Source organism: Xenopus laevis, chromosome 9_10S (assembly GCF_017654675.1).
Source record: "Xenopus laevis strain J_2021 chromosome 9_10S, Xenopus_laevis_v10.1, whole genome shotgun sequence".
In the NCBI taxonomy this organism is placed as follows: domain Eukaryota; kingdom Metazoa; phylum Chordata; class Amphibia; order Anura; family Pipidae; genus Xenopus; species Xenopus laevis.
This window is the reverse complement of record NC_054388.1, coordinates 78,689,366-78,704,568: the sequence shown is the minus strand read 5'-3', so window position 1 is coordinate 78,704,568 and position 15,203 is coordinate 78,689,366. Positions and strand designations below refer to the sequence as shown.

The following is a 15,203-nucleotide window of genomic DNA, read 5'->3' as shown; positions in this document are numbered from 1 at the left end:
TATCTATTTCATAACTCAAAAGCTATACTAAATGGGCAGCTGATATTTCGCAATTAGACTGGGAGGACATTACTCGCTCATACTTACCATCTGTAATTGGTAGTAATGATAATCTGATACAATACACAGAACCTCTCTCACACCTGTGAGACTGCATTCCATGGGCCTTATGCCAAATAATCTATGTTTTAAATGTGGAGATAGCCCTGGCACATTCGCTCATGTTTACTGGACTTGCCCATTTTGGGCCAAAGTAACAACTTTTATAGAACAAACCTTAGACTTGCCAAAGGTACGATAACCAGAATCATGTCTCCTGGGAATGGTGGAAAATATAGTGCCTAACAAGTACTGGCGATCTCTTTTGAGAGTTTTGTACTTTTATGCCAGGAAAACGATTATTCTGATGTGAAAGTTGCCCAACCCACCTCATTGGCAGCATTATGAAAATTTGCACGAATAAAGGGGGGGGAAGAGGAGAGACGGACGACAGTGGGCCTAGTGGCGCCTGCTACGTAAATCCAGCCCTGGAAGAAAAGGATCAAATGATTCCTCCTTAGAACAAAACTGCTGCTATATGGTAGAAGAAAAGGGAACTTGGTATGGAGGCATGAATCTGTGTTATAACACAAGTGGGTGTCCGGTGTAGGCATCATTAGTTTACATATGAGCAGAATAGCAAGGGCAAAGGTCTTGGCACAGTATGAATAGAAAGGAACAGCAGACCAGTTATGTGTCCTAAATGCTTTTATGTCTGTATGCAAATACACTTACAGAACAATCAGAACAGTGTAATGAGAACATTGTTAACAAGGGGGCTGAGGTTAACCACTGAGCAAACATTTCTCTGACAAAAACATCATTCTGACTTTTGTTCCTCAAACCATACAATAAAAGCAGTTTAGCTGGAAAGTGGTGTTCCTTAACGTGCACAGCTCAGAGACACAAAAGGCTTTGTGTTCCACAGATGAACATGCGTCCTTTACTGAGAATCATATCATGGGATGGTAAAGAAAAATAAATAGAAGTGTAACCCAAACATTAAACCTTTCTAATTTCTACCTATCCTTGACACAAAACCGCTCAGGAATAATGTTAACCAGGTATTTTTTGCTTTGTCTGTACAAATGTTAGTAAGTGAAGGATATGGATTTGGGTAGAAATAACATAAATGCTAGTTATTCACTAAATAGTAATGTGTTGGGGTATCCGTAACTGAGAATAATTTCAGAATTTTGGGGGATAACAAGCTATGTAACTGTGAGCAGTGGCACGTTAGCAAGAAGGAAACCGGCACTCAGAACTCAATGCAAGTGCCGGTTTCCTTCTTGCTAACGTGTCCCATTAAGGGTTGCCGATCCCTTCTAACTGTGCACCGGACCAACTTGTACCTGAGAGGCCAGGGAGTGCTGGTGGGTTTTGGAAATTGGACTGAGTGAGCAGGTGACAGCGGGAACCTCAAATAAACTGGCCTTCTTCTTTCTGTACCCTTGACAAAACTATTCAATAAACATATATGATACAAAAAAGAAATATAAAAGACACTGGCCCTGTTTCTCTTGCATAAAAAAAATGCAAAATGCATTGCTCAGGTGTGATTTTCACACAAACTTTCTTCAAATTGAATGTTCCAGGTGCCTCTTCTGTGAACTCTTATCTTCCGTTCTTTCCATAGATTGGAAAATTGGATTCCAGTTGGGTGATTGACTGGACCATTCTACCAGTTTTATTTTATTTCTATAAAATCAATTGATATGTAGGGGATCAGACAAGTCCTTCCCCTGTTTTCCTGTCTGTCACATCATCCAGCTCGGTTATTGGCTGGAGAGCCGTCCAAGTGACTGGGCACCCAAATGCATCCCTGGGAGAGGCCGAGGACCCAGGGGAGTGCCTTTGGAGCCCAATGCACAGGGTTACAGACAGAGCTAATAAAGGGACCACATGCTGCTGCAGCCAGCCACAGGCTGAGAGAGACAGCAGGGATAGCAAAATTGCAGCATGTAATGTGAATGAGATGCAGTACTAAGTGATTTGTGCTTATCTGGACAGATCTGAGTTTTAGCCAAGAAGGAAAGTTTGCCCTGCGTTATGTTCAGGGTTGGATACCAGTTGCAACCCTTGTGTGAGAACAGGTGTTTCTCGTGAGCCTGCCAGTGGGAGCTACAGCCTGTATCCTAATGGAGAGGTACATTTGGGCAGGTAGAGCTACCTGGGGAATAAGGAGCTCTGGGGAAAAGGGACATTTCATGTGAACTGAACTCCAGGAGTGGAGAGAGACTGTGCTAGTTACTAGACAGAACCATGTTTCTCCAGTGTAGGAATATTATTGCATTGCGCTGTTTAACCTATTCCTTTCTCTCTTTTTCCTGCAAACTGAGTGTTTTATTTTCCTAGTAGAATTCCCCTGAGGTGAGATCCTCAGTGCTCACTAGTTAAAGGCACTGTGCTGTAAATCCCAGTTCCCAGTACGCAAAGAGAATCCAGGGCCCTGGATTGCAAAGGGTTAATTGCTGTTTGAGAGCATGTGACTCAATACGACAAGAAGCGTAGCAAGGAAAATGTTAAAGAGAGTTTTCTTGACTGTGTGTTTGGGATCAATGTCTTGCTGAAATGTCAACCCTTGTTTCATCTTCAGCATCAAGAACGTCCCCAGTACATTTCTCCATTCATTCTTCCTTCAATAAAGTCTGCCAGTAAATACACCATGATGTTCCCACCTCCAAACTTCACTGTTGGTATGATGTTTTTAGGTTGATGTGTAGTGCCATTTCTCCTCCAAACATGGTGTGTGCATTGACATCCAAGAGCAGTGCACAGAGGCCATGTCAGTTGAGCTACATTGCATTACTTATTGTTTTCTTTGAAACATCTGTACCTGTAAATTCAAGGTCTTTCTGAAGCTCTCCGCTAGTGATCATTGGCTCTAGGACAACTCTCCTGATTATTATTTTGACTCCTCTGTCAGAAATCTTGTGAGGAACCCCTGGTTGTGGCTGGTTTAGGGTGAAATTATGTTCTTTCCACTTTCAGATTATGGCCCAACAGTGCTCACAGGAACATTCAAAAGCTTAGAAATACGTCTGTAACCAATTCCATCAGTATGTTTTGCTACAATAAGGTTGCAAAGGTCTTGAGGGAGCTCTTTGCTTTCACCCATCATGAGATGCTTCTTGTGTGATACCTTGGTAATGAGAAACCTTTTTATAGGCCATCAATTAGGACTAAATCAGTCGATATTAATTTACACTGATAGGGGGCAGGATTGCTTTCTAAATAACTGACAGATTTCAGCAGATTTCTTGGCTTTTCATGCCTTCTTGCTCCTCCTTTTCTTAATTTATTTAATACTTATTCCCTGTGTCATTTCACTTTATTACACATTACTGAATGTATGGACTTATTTGCTATGAGTTCTTTGTATATGTGGATTACTTGGGTTGTTACTGACATCTGGTGTAAATTTCATGTCAATAGCCCCATTAGACACATATTTACTGAGAAATACGATGGTGGGTTCAGTATTTATTTTCACTGCTGTATAGTCTAGACTGAAACTCATGTAGTATTTGTATTTAGCTAGTAGGACTGAATATAGTAGGTTTGCTACACTACTGCAGTGTGAATTATTCCAAAAAGAAAGGCCAAAGACAAATGCAGATCAGACAAAACAAAAGAGCTGTAAAATCACTAATAGCTCCAAAAGCTGTATGGTAGTTGCCATGACAACAGCACCAATCACAAAAAAATGAGCTTCAACCTACATTACAAGACATCTGCCGTGACTGCTGAGAAAATGACAAAAGAAGAAACAGAAAAAATACAGTTTCAGGGATCACTTGCCTCACAATACTCAAAGACCCACTGGCTCATCTACTGGGCCTACCACTTCATGGAGTAGGCAAACGGACTCATAAAATTGCTCAGAGTATACTGCTGGGAACAAGATGTCTGATTGCAGCCAACTGCATAACTAGGCAATGGCGGTCAGAATGTGCACTTGGGTCCCCTGCTGCCCCCCCCCAACCCATACAAAGTGTGCGCTGGCATTGCAGCAAAAGTCTCCACCTGCCCTGCCTCGATAAGTTTTACTGTGGCTTCAGCAGGGGGTGCAGGCTGTATTGCACCCCCCCCCCCCGGTAACTCTGCCACTGCCCTACAGCACCTGCTACCCCAGAACTAATGAATAAAATACAGCAGATGGACTACCGACATGATACCTCATTGTCCCTTGTGGAGGACTGGTTCTTGTGAAATTCATATTATGGACAACTACAAAACCACATATAAAGTTACCTGGACTAAAACACTGGGTACAGGGAGCAATTGTGTATGTCTGTGTGATATGAATTAAGTGTTAAGGTAGGACATGACACACATGAAATATTTTTGACATTGCAGCTAATGGTGAACTACATCTTGGGAAATGCTGGCAGTTCTAGATCAAGAACAGCTGAGGGCGCCACTTGTCCTTGCCATTCTGCTTGACAAATAGTTACACTGCGTTACAGGAAAATAAATCCCTCACCCTAAAACCCTCACCATAAAAATATACAAAAAAAGTAATCATATCACATTTACCCCAGTGTTAAAGGTGGTGTACAATACCAGGCATATTAATAAAGGTGTGTATTTCTTTTTATGCATACGTAGAGGGGCAATCCTGGGCATATTGTTGCCTGAAGTGGCTTTTAGGCTGCCACCCACTCACATTTTCGGGTCTGGAGAGGGTCCGGGGGGTTCTTGTCACTAGGGTTGTAAACTGGTTTGGCACTTAAAGGAGTTGTTCATCTTGGAGTGAACTTTTAGTATGATGTAGAGTATGATGTAGAGAGTGATATCATGAAACAATTTGCAATTGGTTTTCATTTATTATTATTTGCGTTGTTAAAATTTTTTGCTTTTTATTCAGCAGCTCTCCAGTTTGTAATATCAGCAATCTGGTTGCTAGGGTCCAAAATACCATAGCAACCATGCAATAATTGGAATAAGAGACTGGAAAAGGAATATGAGAGAGTCTGAATAGAAAGATGAGTAACAAAAAGCAGCAATAATTCTAAATATATAGACTTAAAGAGCATTTGATTTTTAGATGGGTCCAGGGCTGCTCCTGCCATGAGGTAAGGTGAGCAGGCAGTTACAAGGGGGGGGCATGAGCGAGCGGCCAGTTACAAGGGAGCGGCAAAAAGTTGCCTCTTGTAACTTTAAGAGCCGAAGTTCCGGGTTTTAACCTGGAAACTCAGCTCCGCTAGTGCAGAGAGTGATATTGAGCTTAATGCACTAGCAATGCTGCCCTCCTTAGACCCGCTCTTATGCTAGGCAGCAGCCCCAGAATCGCCGCTGGATGGGTCAGTGACCCCCATTTGAAATCTGGGATGAGTCAGAAGAAATAGGCAAATAATTTAAAAACTATAAAAAATAAATACTGAAGACCAATTCCAAAGTTGCATTGACTTGCCCATTCTTTAACATACTAAAAGTTAATTTAAGTGAAGTTTTAATTTAGTGAAGCACCTCTTTAAAGTTACCAGGAGCAGATTTTTGACAGCCTTGGTAACTGCTGGTACGCTGCCATCCAGGTAGGGTTGCCATGTGGCCGGCATTTTACCGGCTGGGGACGGTAAAAATTATGCTTGATGCCAATGTTCTTAATAGGAGAAAACGGCAAGAATATAGGAAGGCCGGTATTTCTCTCAAGAAAAGGTGGCAACCCTACACCTGAGGTGAGTTTCTCAACTCGCCTCATTGGCGCAATACCCTGCATACGTATACGCCATATATTGTGATAAAGAAAATATTCTGTTAAAGGAGAAACAAAGGTATAATCACTGGGGGGTTGCCCAGTTATTATAATTGAATACTGTACCCAATACTCCCTGGCCTGTTTACCCGTTAGCAGAAAACTGCACTGGTCTGGGGTTGATGTACAAGCTAATTCGCCACAATTCTGCTTCCTCTTTTTTTCTGCAGTAATAAAATTATACATTTTATTTTTTATTTCTTTCAGAAAGCAGAGCAGATGGATTGTGTGAGCCAATTCCTCACAGAACACGCTCCTCAGCCTTTCTCTTACAGTTACTCCTATTAATACAGCTGCCTGCAGGTCCGGATTGAGAATTAAAATAGGCCCTGACATTTCAGGTACACAGAGGCCCAATCAGCCCACTCAGAGGCCCAAACAACCCCCACCAGCCCACTAAATACTGACTTTCTATGGCACCTTATAGCAGCCCCTCTGGCATTTGCCAGAGCCCACAGATTGCCAGTCCGGGCCTGGCTGCCTGTAACCCGCAAACTAGTACTGGGTTATTGATATTGCAATGATCTGTATTTGTACTGCATTCTTTAGGGGGAGTTATTATAATTGTCTATTTTATATGACTATGTGTGTCAAGGCATCGGCTTTAAATGTTTTCCCTTAGTTCTAGTTATTCAGGTCTTTGCCTTTTATTTATGCTTTAAGTAGAAATGGGTATTTATTGTCATGCAATTTAATTGAACCCCCTCCTCCCCAATACTGTACTATTTAATATATTCTGTAAATAATACACGGCAATATTTGCTCAACCTATTTTAGGGTTGCCACCTGGCCGGTATTTCACTAGCTTGGCCATTGAAAATGATGGTTGATTCCAATATTGTTATTAGGAAAAAAAGATAAATATATAGGAAGGTCTGTATTTTTTTACAGACCCTAGTCATACTACCTAAAATATTTATAGCGTTGAAGAATTTGTTTTTGTTTTTAATAAAGTTTTGTGGAAAAAAATAGCTCCGGGCCTGGCATCCCTCCTCCCTTCACTGTACCCCCCTCCCTCCCTCTTCTGCTTGTAGCTCTCCGCCTTTCCCTGAGGTTGGGCGGTGAGAGAGGCCTTTGTGTCTGGCTGTGACACAGGAGGAGGAGGTATGTGTATATGTGAGGGAGAAGGGGAGGGGATGTGACTCGGTGCCTTCCAACTCTTCTACCTTTTCTCCTCCTCCCCCTCCCAACAACAAACTCCCCGTGTGGTGGTTTCCCTTGGGTAGGAGAAGGGAGCTGCTGCCAGTCTGGAGGTTGCCCAAGGGTGCAGAGGTTGGCAGGAGCTGCAGTGACACACACAGGAGTACAGCAGTGCCAAGCTGTAGCCTTCACAGGGCCTCATTCTGGGAGGGGAAGTCTATGGAAGCAGGCAGCTGCATGCCCCATCCAAGCTGATGGTTGTTAATATTTGTATTTACTTGCCTGGAGACTGTGCTTTCTGATTTGGAGGTGAGAAACTGCATCCTATGTGAGAAGCTGAGACGGAAAAGAAGAATCGCTCTCTCTGGGAATAATAGAAAGGCTGAGGAGAGTGTTCTGTGAGATACTGGCTCAGCACAATCATCCCTGCTTTCTGGAAGAAGAAAAACATTGTATTAGCTGATGGCTAAGCAACCTATATATCTTCTTTAGCTGGATGCGAGACTGACACGCTGTTTAATTCTGGTTATTTATGTTGAGAGCAATGGATTTTTCATTATTTATTTTTGCACCTTTAAATGGTGCATTCATGTGTGTGGAAGCCCCCATGTAATCCTTTGCTTTGGGAATGTATTTCGCAGGTCTTTGGAGAATCTTGGCTTTTTCTCAGTGAGACTTTGTGGGAAAGAAATTGGTATCTCAGGGGATATAGTGACTCCCGAGAGGAATACACCTTCCTCTTAAAATGAGCATTATTTGACACAGAGGATTGTCGGTTGCCAGGCCTTGGATTAGCAGCCCAGATCACGTTCTTTTTGAAATTGGATTATAGCCAGAGAAATTGGATCCTATGGTATTCTTGCTTATTCCATTTGCTCCATCATTGTTCCAGTTCTACTGGAAATTTCAAGATATGGCTTCAAATCGTACCCTTGTTTTACTGATCCTTGGCTTACATTCCACCTTCTTGTTGGCCACTGCCTCTGGTAAGTGACTAAATCTGGTTGACTTTTGTGCTGATTTGCCAACCTTCCCAAGTTTTAAGTTTACATTTTTAAGGACAGTTACAATGTTTCAGTACTGTTTAGGTATTAACATTATTTTGAGTATTTTTTTGCACAAGATATAATTAGATATGTGTTTGCATAAATGTTCAATCTCTCAATATTTTATCAAATAGGTTTTTTTTACTTTGCAAATAGTTTATTTGGAAGAGACTGTAAACACTTTGGTCACTTGCATTGCTTTTCAGATTTAAAATGATTAAATTGGGTCTGCGACACCTCCCAATGCTCCCATTGATTAGAATAAGAAGCTTGTATTACCAACCATGTGAACATTTTTCTGCCAGAAAATGCTCTGGTTACACCTTAAATTCCATGTGTTTCCCAATAAAGTCAATAAGCGATGGATGAGGTGGTCATAGACTCTTTTATGCCATTGGCCTTAGGGTTCTTTTCAGGAACATGTGTTTTCGTGGTGGAAGTGAAAGAAAATGGGTACTTTAACATGTCTGTAGAAATATTTGTATTTATGATGATATGGTACTTTCTAAAACAGTTTTTTGATGTGGCACATCATTCCTTCATTACAAGATAGAAAAGTAGCAAGTATTACCATTTCTGTAATGGTACCTACCTATATTGTGATCTTCTCTCCAAGAGTTTCATAATTGAGGGTCTGTGATCTGTAGATTGTAATAAGAAATAGTTTACACACATAAATATATGAAATATTTTGTTATCTATAAGGCTGTCATTGTGATTGTGATTAGTATCCTAAATTCATAAAATGATATGTTCCTTTAAATACAAATTGTACTTCTGTATTTCATATATATTAAGTATTGTAACACAATTTTCATGGCAGTAGTATACATCCAGTGTGGAACAGGTTTACATTTCTAAAAGAGCTGAACTTTTGAACCAAACTTCATGTGGTCTTTATGGACATGACAGCATATGTTGTGCTGTATATAGCTTTATAATGGGCTATTGTATTACCTGGCTACAGCTGTCATTAGACAAGCCATTACTTTGCAGGTCAAATATGAATTGAATTGATTTTTTTTTTGTACAGTCATTGTACAGTGGGCGTTTCTGCATGTCATCCTTGGAGCAACCATCTTGAACAGTGCCATAAAGATAACGGCACCATTTTTACATGTGTTAAATTTGCTTGTCCAATGGAGGTTTGCCATGACAAAGACATAGGAATCTTTAATAGATTATTGGATTTTTGGAAACAACATAAAATGAAATTTATTGTTATTAATATTTTATGAAGGTATCTTCTATTGACAGTAATCTCTACCAATAAAGGCTATACATGTGAAACCCAAAACCATGATTATGGAGCCTTTGCTTTTCCATTCCCTAAGGATGGTCAATGTTTCACAGGAATTTAGTCTTATCTTAACCTTTATCAACTAATCTGCTGTCTCCAGACTGAGAGCTTAAGGAGAATATCCTCCCTAAAATATGCCATGGTGTTTAGCTACCACGTACAGATGTGCTCTTGAACATTATCATATTTATTTTGTTTGCCTTTTTTAATATATTGTTGCAAAATGAGAGGAGTCATTCTGGAAAAAAAGAGAATATGCATTGTGGAATTTTACACTTTGGTATAGGTCTGGGATCTATTACCCGGATACTCGTTATCCACAAATCTCTAAGTAAACTCTATTATAATCAAATAATCCACATTTTTGAAAAAGATTTCCTTTTTATCTGTAATAATAAAACAGTACCTTGATCCAAACTAAAATATAGTTACTCCTTTTTGGAAGCAAAACAAGCCTATTGGGTTTATTTAATGTTTACATGATGTTCTAGTAGACTTACGGTACAAAGATCCAAATTACAGAAAGATCCATTATCCAGAAAACCCCAGACCCCAAGCATTCTGGATAACAGGTCCCATACCTGTATTTAGTGTATCATGAGCCTAAAAAACACAACATTTTCAATCTCTGTTTCTCTGTGAAGTGAGGATGGGGGGGTTATAATAGTTTGATTTTAACACATTGTTTTCTTGGCAACATAAATCCTAGAACAGAAAGAAGATGGCAATTTCACAGTAATAATAAATATATATGGATGGTGGTAGCATTGAGATTTGTAGCTTTATCCTTCATCTAAAGTAGTGGTGATTGGATTTGTTTACCTCTTTAGATGAAGCAGAGATCAGTATTCTCATGTGACAGTGATGTTGGTGTCCTAGTGGTGGTTCTCTTTGTACTATACTAAGTGATCAGTGACAGATGTGACTGTGGATTTGGATGAAGAAGGCTAGCAAAGCCAAAAAGTTGTAGGACATTTTCATCTGTATCTAATGAATGAATTCTATAGCCATCTTGACAATTCTCTAGTAGATATAGTAAAGTTTAACAGCCTATGGGCCAAAAAGTTGAACGTGGCATGATTTGCCCATTCATGTAAATGAACCATTAAATCTAAGCTGCACTTTAATTTTTTGGGTCAAAACCTGTAGAGAAACAGACCCTGACATGTCAGTCTTCGCTTCGCTTTACATATTGTTTCATCAGTGATCCTGATCTGTTGATGATGGCTTTCTTGCATGTTCTAATACAGGGCTGTCAAACTGGCGGCCCGCGACCCCCCCCTTGTGTGGCCCCCCCACCTACCTGCTGTGTTTACTTACCATGTGTAAACTTTAAATGGTATCAGTACAAAGATTAACTGGTCCCTGCATTGTTTAAACCCCAAATTCAGACTGTATTATTCACACTTGTGACAACTCTTTTGTTTACACCCCTAAAGCCCTGTACTGTTCACACCTGAGACCTGGAACTGCCCACATTGTTCAACTGTTCACACTTTATACAAAAAGCTAATGGGGCCCCAACACTGTGTGACTGTATGTAGTACATCTTAGAGCAGTCCTGATGAGTTTCCCTGTCTCTTGCTCTGTTCTGCCTTCCATATGCTCCCTGTGTGTGCCCTGCTCTGCCTGTGTGTGTCATACTCTGCCTATGTGCGCCCTGCTCTGTCTGTGTGTGCCCTGCTCTGTCTGTGTGTGCCCTGGTATTTGTTTTGGGAGTTTGCTAGCATTAAAAAATAAATTATTGTTAGGGGCCCCTAAGGTGTTTAATCATGTGCTGGGGGTGCTGTGTTATCCAAGGAGAAGATGAGGCATATGGATATAAGGGTATGTCTTAATATGACAACTTTTTTCACATATGAGTGATAAGTGATATCCCTGCAGTGATCACCAACCATTTAGTTTTTTGGTGTGCTACCACCATTAATGTGGACATGATCTTGTGGTAACATGGGTGTGGTTTAAAGTAGGTGTGGTTTAAAAACAGGGAGTGGTCAACATTGGCTTCCATTATCGACTCTCCACTATATAGGCTGGAATAATTTGGCCCTCTGTACCACAGAAGTTGGACAGCACTGTTCTAATATACATATTTGTTGACTTTATAATGGAAAAAGTACCAATTCTGTTTCAACAGAGGTACTAGACCAGACCCCCCCCCTTCTTGTTCTTCCTATTCATTCAGCCTCAAGCAGAAATACTAAAAAAACCTACAACAGATTCAAGGAGGCAAAAGAAATTCACAAAAGTTTTATTTTACATATGAAACTATATGGATATTTGTACCTACACCAAAACTTGTAGCAACTTGCACTGAAAGACCCTTCTGCAGAATAATAGGTTAAATACAGTCCTAACATTGAACATGGCAATTCCACGTAGATCAAAGTGATTCTTTTCATGTCTAATTCTTTAATCCTTATAGTTTCAGTCTGTCAGAACAGGCTACAGATAAACCAGTTTTGTCTACTCCTATCATTTAGTCATGAAAATATTTGTGTGTGTATGTGTGCTCTAAATATAAAAAATCTTTAATACAGTAATGCTGAATATGAGTTTATACATAACACACTTTTAAATCTCAAAAATATTAATAACGGTGCACTTGCCCCAGACCCACAATGTAAAAACAACCAAACACTTACTTTTAATACCATCAATCGCACAAAAGCACAATCCTGGAGCAAGCACAAACAGAAGGAATCAGAATAAAGGATAAAATCTGATTGTTTGTCTCCTAGGTCACTATGATAGGAGCATAAGGAGGGCCATCAGGAGAAGGCCATTTAACCAATAGGATTTTCTAACCTGGCCAATATCTCTCTATAGCAATGAAGAGAATCTGGTAACTACCTCTTGCTTATAGCAGTAGGTAACAAGAGGGATCTATTTTCCTTATTTAATAGGCTGGGGTTGGGATTATGGCATAAGGAGAAATAGAATGTGCTCCACCCATGTAAATACTCTGCTATAACAGTATCATTATCTAACCTCTTATACAAAGTATAGTGCAGCATGCTGCTTTTGCATAGAGCATGCCAGCACTGTGGGATGCTGGGCATACCCTTTAAACAGGGACAATTTCTGATGAACAATCTGAAACCAACTGAAAGGAAAAAAGTGTCAGAAGGTTGAACAACCTCTTTAATGGCTTGATGACTTGATTCCAACCTGGACACTTGTCTGCAAAGCATTTGTATTAGGAATGCCCCAAATCCATAACTTTTGAATTTGGATGAATATGGAACTCTCCACAAAAGATTAGTCTGAATCAGGACCCAAATCCGAATGCTAATTTGGATATAAAGATTTGAGAAACAATTTAAAATGGCACCCATTTTAAACACAAGACTTTAAGCATCTGTTTGGCTAAAGGCTTAGAAAACTCATCTGAATCCTGGATGCAGTGCTTCCCTAATTTGTACATTCTTTCCCTGTCTGTGTGAGTTTCCTAAGAGTACACAGGTTTCCCCCCTCACACCAAATAATACAGTATACAAAAGATTATTACTGTCTCCTGAAGAAACTGACCCTAGTGTGCTGGGTGAATGTGATTAGGACATTAGATCGTAATCTCCAGACTGATGTGGATGACGAATAATCTCTGTAAAGTCATGTAGAACTATTTGGTGCTATATAAATAAAGGACCACCCTCTCATGGGTGCATTTTGGTATGCAAAGCCAAGACTGTAATGGAAAACCATTCTTAGCACTTGGTTTACAGCTGATATTCATAGCTGCCAAATGCTTGATTGGTTAACGTGCAAACTAAAAATAGACTTACTAGTGCCTTGTACATTAAACTTGTTCAACTGCAGATTTCCTTTTATTACACTATTGCAGTTCATCACATGGAATGCTACAAGCTGAAATATTCCCAAACTAAATGTATCTAAATGTATCATATCTTTTACATAAAAGCCCAGGTGGGGAACTGTGTCATTGAGTGACAAAAATAAGGGAAAATTATACAGTTCCTTACTATTGGTTAAAATATGCCAATATTACTATTATGGCCAACCTTATCTACTTTATATATTTCATTATTAATGCACTTTGATGATCGCTATAATTTCTGACCTGAAAGGGACTATGTCTGAATTGTTCATCTTGTTCCAATCTTAGTTAACTGCCTCTGGAGACTCACAGTAGTAGGCTTATTTGTTGCTCCAATTTATTGTCTGCCGCCGACCCTAAGCCAGCAACTTGCATGGCTGTCTGAGTTCCCTAAAGGTGGCCATAGACGTGCAGATTTACCTTCATATCGGACGAACCATCGTTCGGGGCCATCTCCCGACCTGCCACTAACCATTCAGATCAAATAAAGTAGTAAAAGAACAGATCAGACAATGTTCTGCCCCTGATAGCAATCATATAAAAACTGGTGACAGTCTCCCATTGATATCGTCAGATCGGCAATAGCAGAAATTTTCTAACCTGTCCGATCAACTGAACAATCGATCGCCATCTCACGGAAAATATTGGGATACTCCGCACACGGCCCGAAAATCGTACAAAACAGAGATGGCGTTTATTAATTATTGATTTATTTTGTAATTTTCCTACCAAGTGCCTTTATCAACAGATCCATTTTTTCTGCTCATATCCATGTTCCCTTAACCCCACACATTTCTAGCACAATTTCTGTTTTCTGGTACTGCCCTCCTCCTTCATCTTTTTTTCTTTTTACTTTTTATCCCTTTCTCCTATTTGGTTATAAACAGGGAATTCTAAATCTGCCTTTTCCCTTGGGGCATGACACCAAATGATCTTGTCCTTGTATTTATTTGTATTTTTTACAAATTATATTATCTTGGATCATTTTTGCCTTCAGATGCAGTAAATATCTGGATATTGTACAACAATCTCTCAGCCTGTCTGGAAATAAGAACTGGCCTAGATAAGCAGAGCTGTTAATCTCCATGAGAACAAACTGAGGCGTGTGAAGGACATTCGCCTTCAGAATTAACACTATAATAATAGATAAATCGTGTTATTGACAAAGAGGAAATACAAAACTTACCTTGCAGAGTAGACTTCTTATCAAGGGATTAACACTTTTTTTTAAAATATGGCATCAGATAGCAAGCAGTGACAAGTTTGTTTCCCCAATTTCCACATAGGTTGGTATAGGTTCCGTATAGGTTGGTTTGCTCATCATTACTACAATGCTACATCTTGCATCAGTTGCTACCACAGAAGTCAATCTACAGTTCTACTTTAGTGCAAGAAACATGGTTCCAGTGATGTCACACAGCACACTCTGACAGGTTGAAGGCTTTTGTATACTTATGTGATATGTCAGAATATTAAAGGAATCTGTATTTGTAGCACAAGTTGTAATGTAGTTGGTAGAATCTGTTTTTAGACAAGGATCAAGCATCAGGTCTATATTATTTCATTCATAAAGCTGTACATGTATGGGATCTATTATCCAGAATGCTTGCAACCTGGGGTTTTCTGAATAAGGAGTCTTTCTGTAAGTAATCTCCATACCTTATGTCTGCTAATAAAATAGGAAAAGGAAATGACAAAAAAGAACTGGATTTAAAATGGAATCTTAAAATGGAGTCTGAGGGAGACAGAATTCCTATATTTCAGAGCTTTCTAGAAAACAGATTATAATGCAGGGCAATACTTTGCCAATTCTTTTCTGCTGCTGAACGGCATTGTTTGCATGGCAGCAAGTCAGATACATGTAAAAAAAAACCCTGCCATTAAAGGAAAACTATACCCCCAAAATGAATACTTGAGCAACAGATATAAAATGACGTGGCATATTAAAGAATCTTACCAAACTGGTATATCTATTTAAGTAAAATTGCCCATTTACATCTCTTGCCTTGAACCACCATTTCGTGCTGGTTTCTGTGCTGTCTCAGAGATCACCTGACCAGAAATACTACAGCTCTAACTGTA

At 39.7% G+C, this 15,203-nt stretch overlaps 1 protein-coding gene across 1 annotated transcript in view; it reads left to right on the top strand.

Moving 5' to 3' along the window:
• Positions 1 to 7,754: 7,754 nt before the first annotated feature.
• The window catches only part of bmpr2.S (bone morphogenetic protein receptor type II S homeolog), an 86,455-nt gene continuing 79,006 nt past the window's right edge, over positions 7,755 to 15,203 (top strand). Inside the window, 1 exon segment of the mRNA NM_001088190.1 lies at positions 7,755 to 7,923. Coding sequence (NP_001081659.1) covers positions 7,788 to 7,923 — 136 coding nt within the window. The 5' untranslated portion in view covers positions 7,755 to 7,787.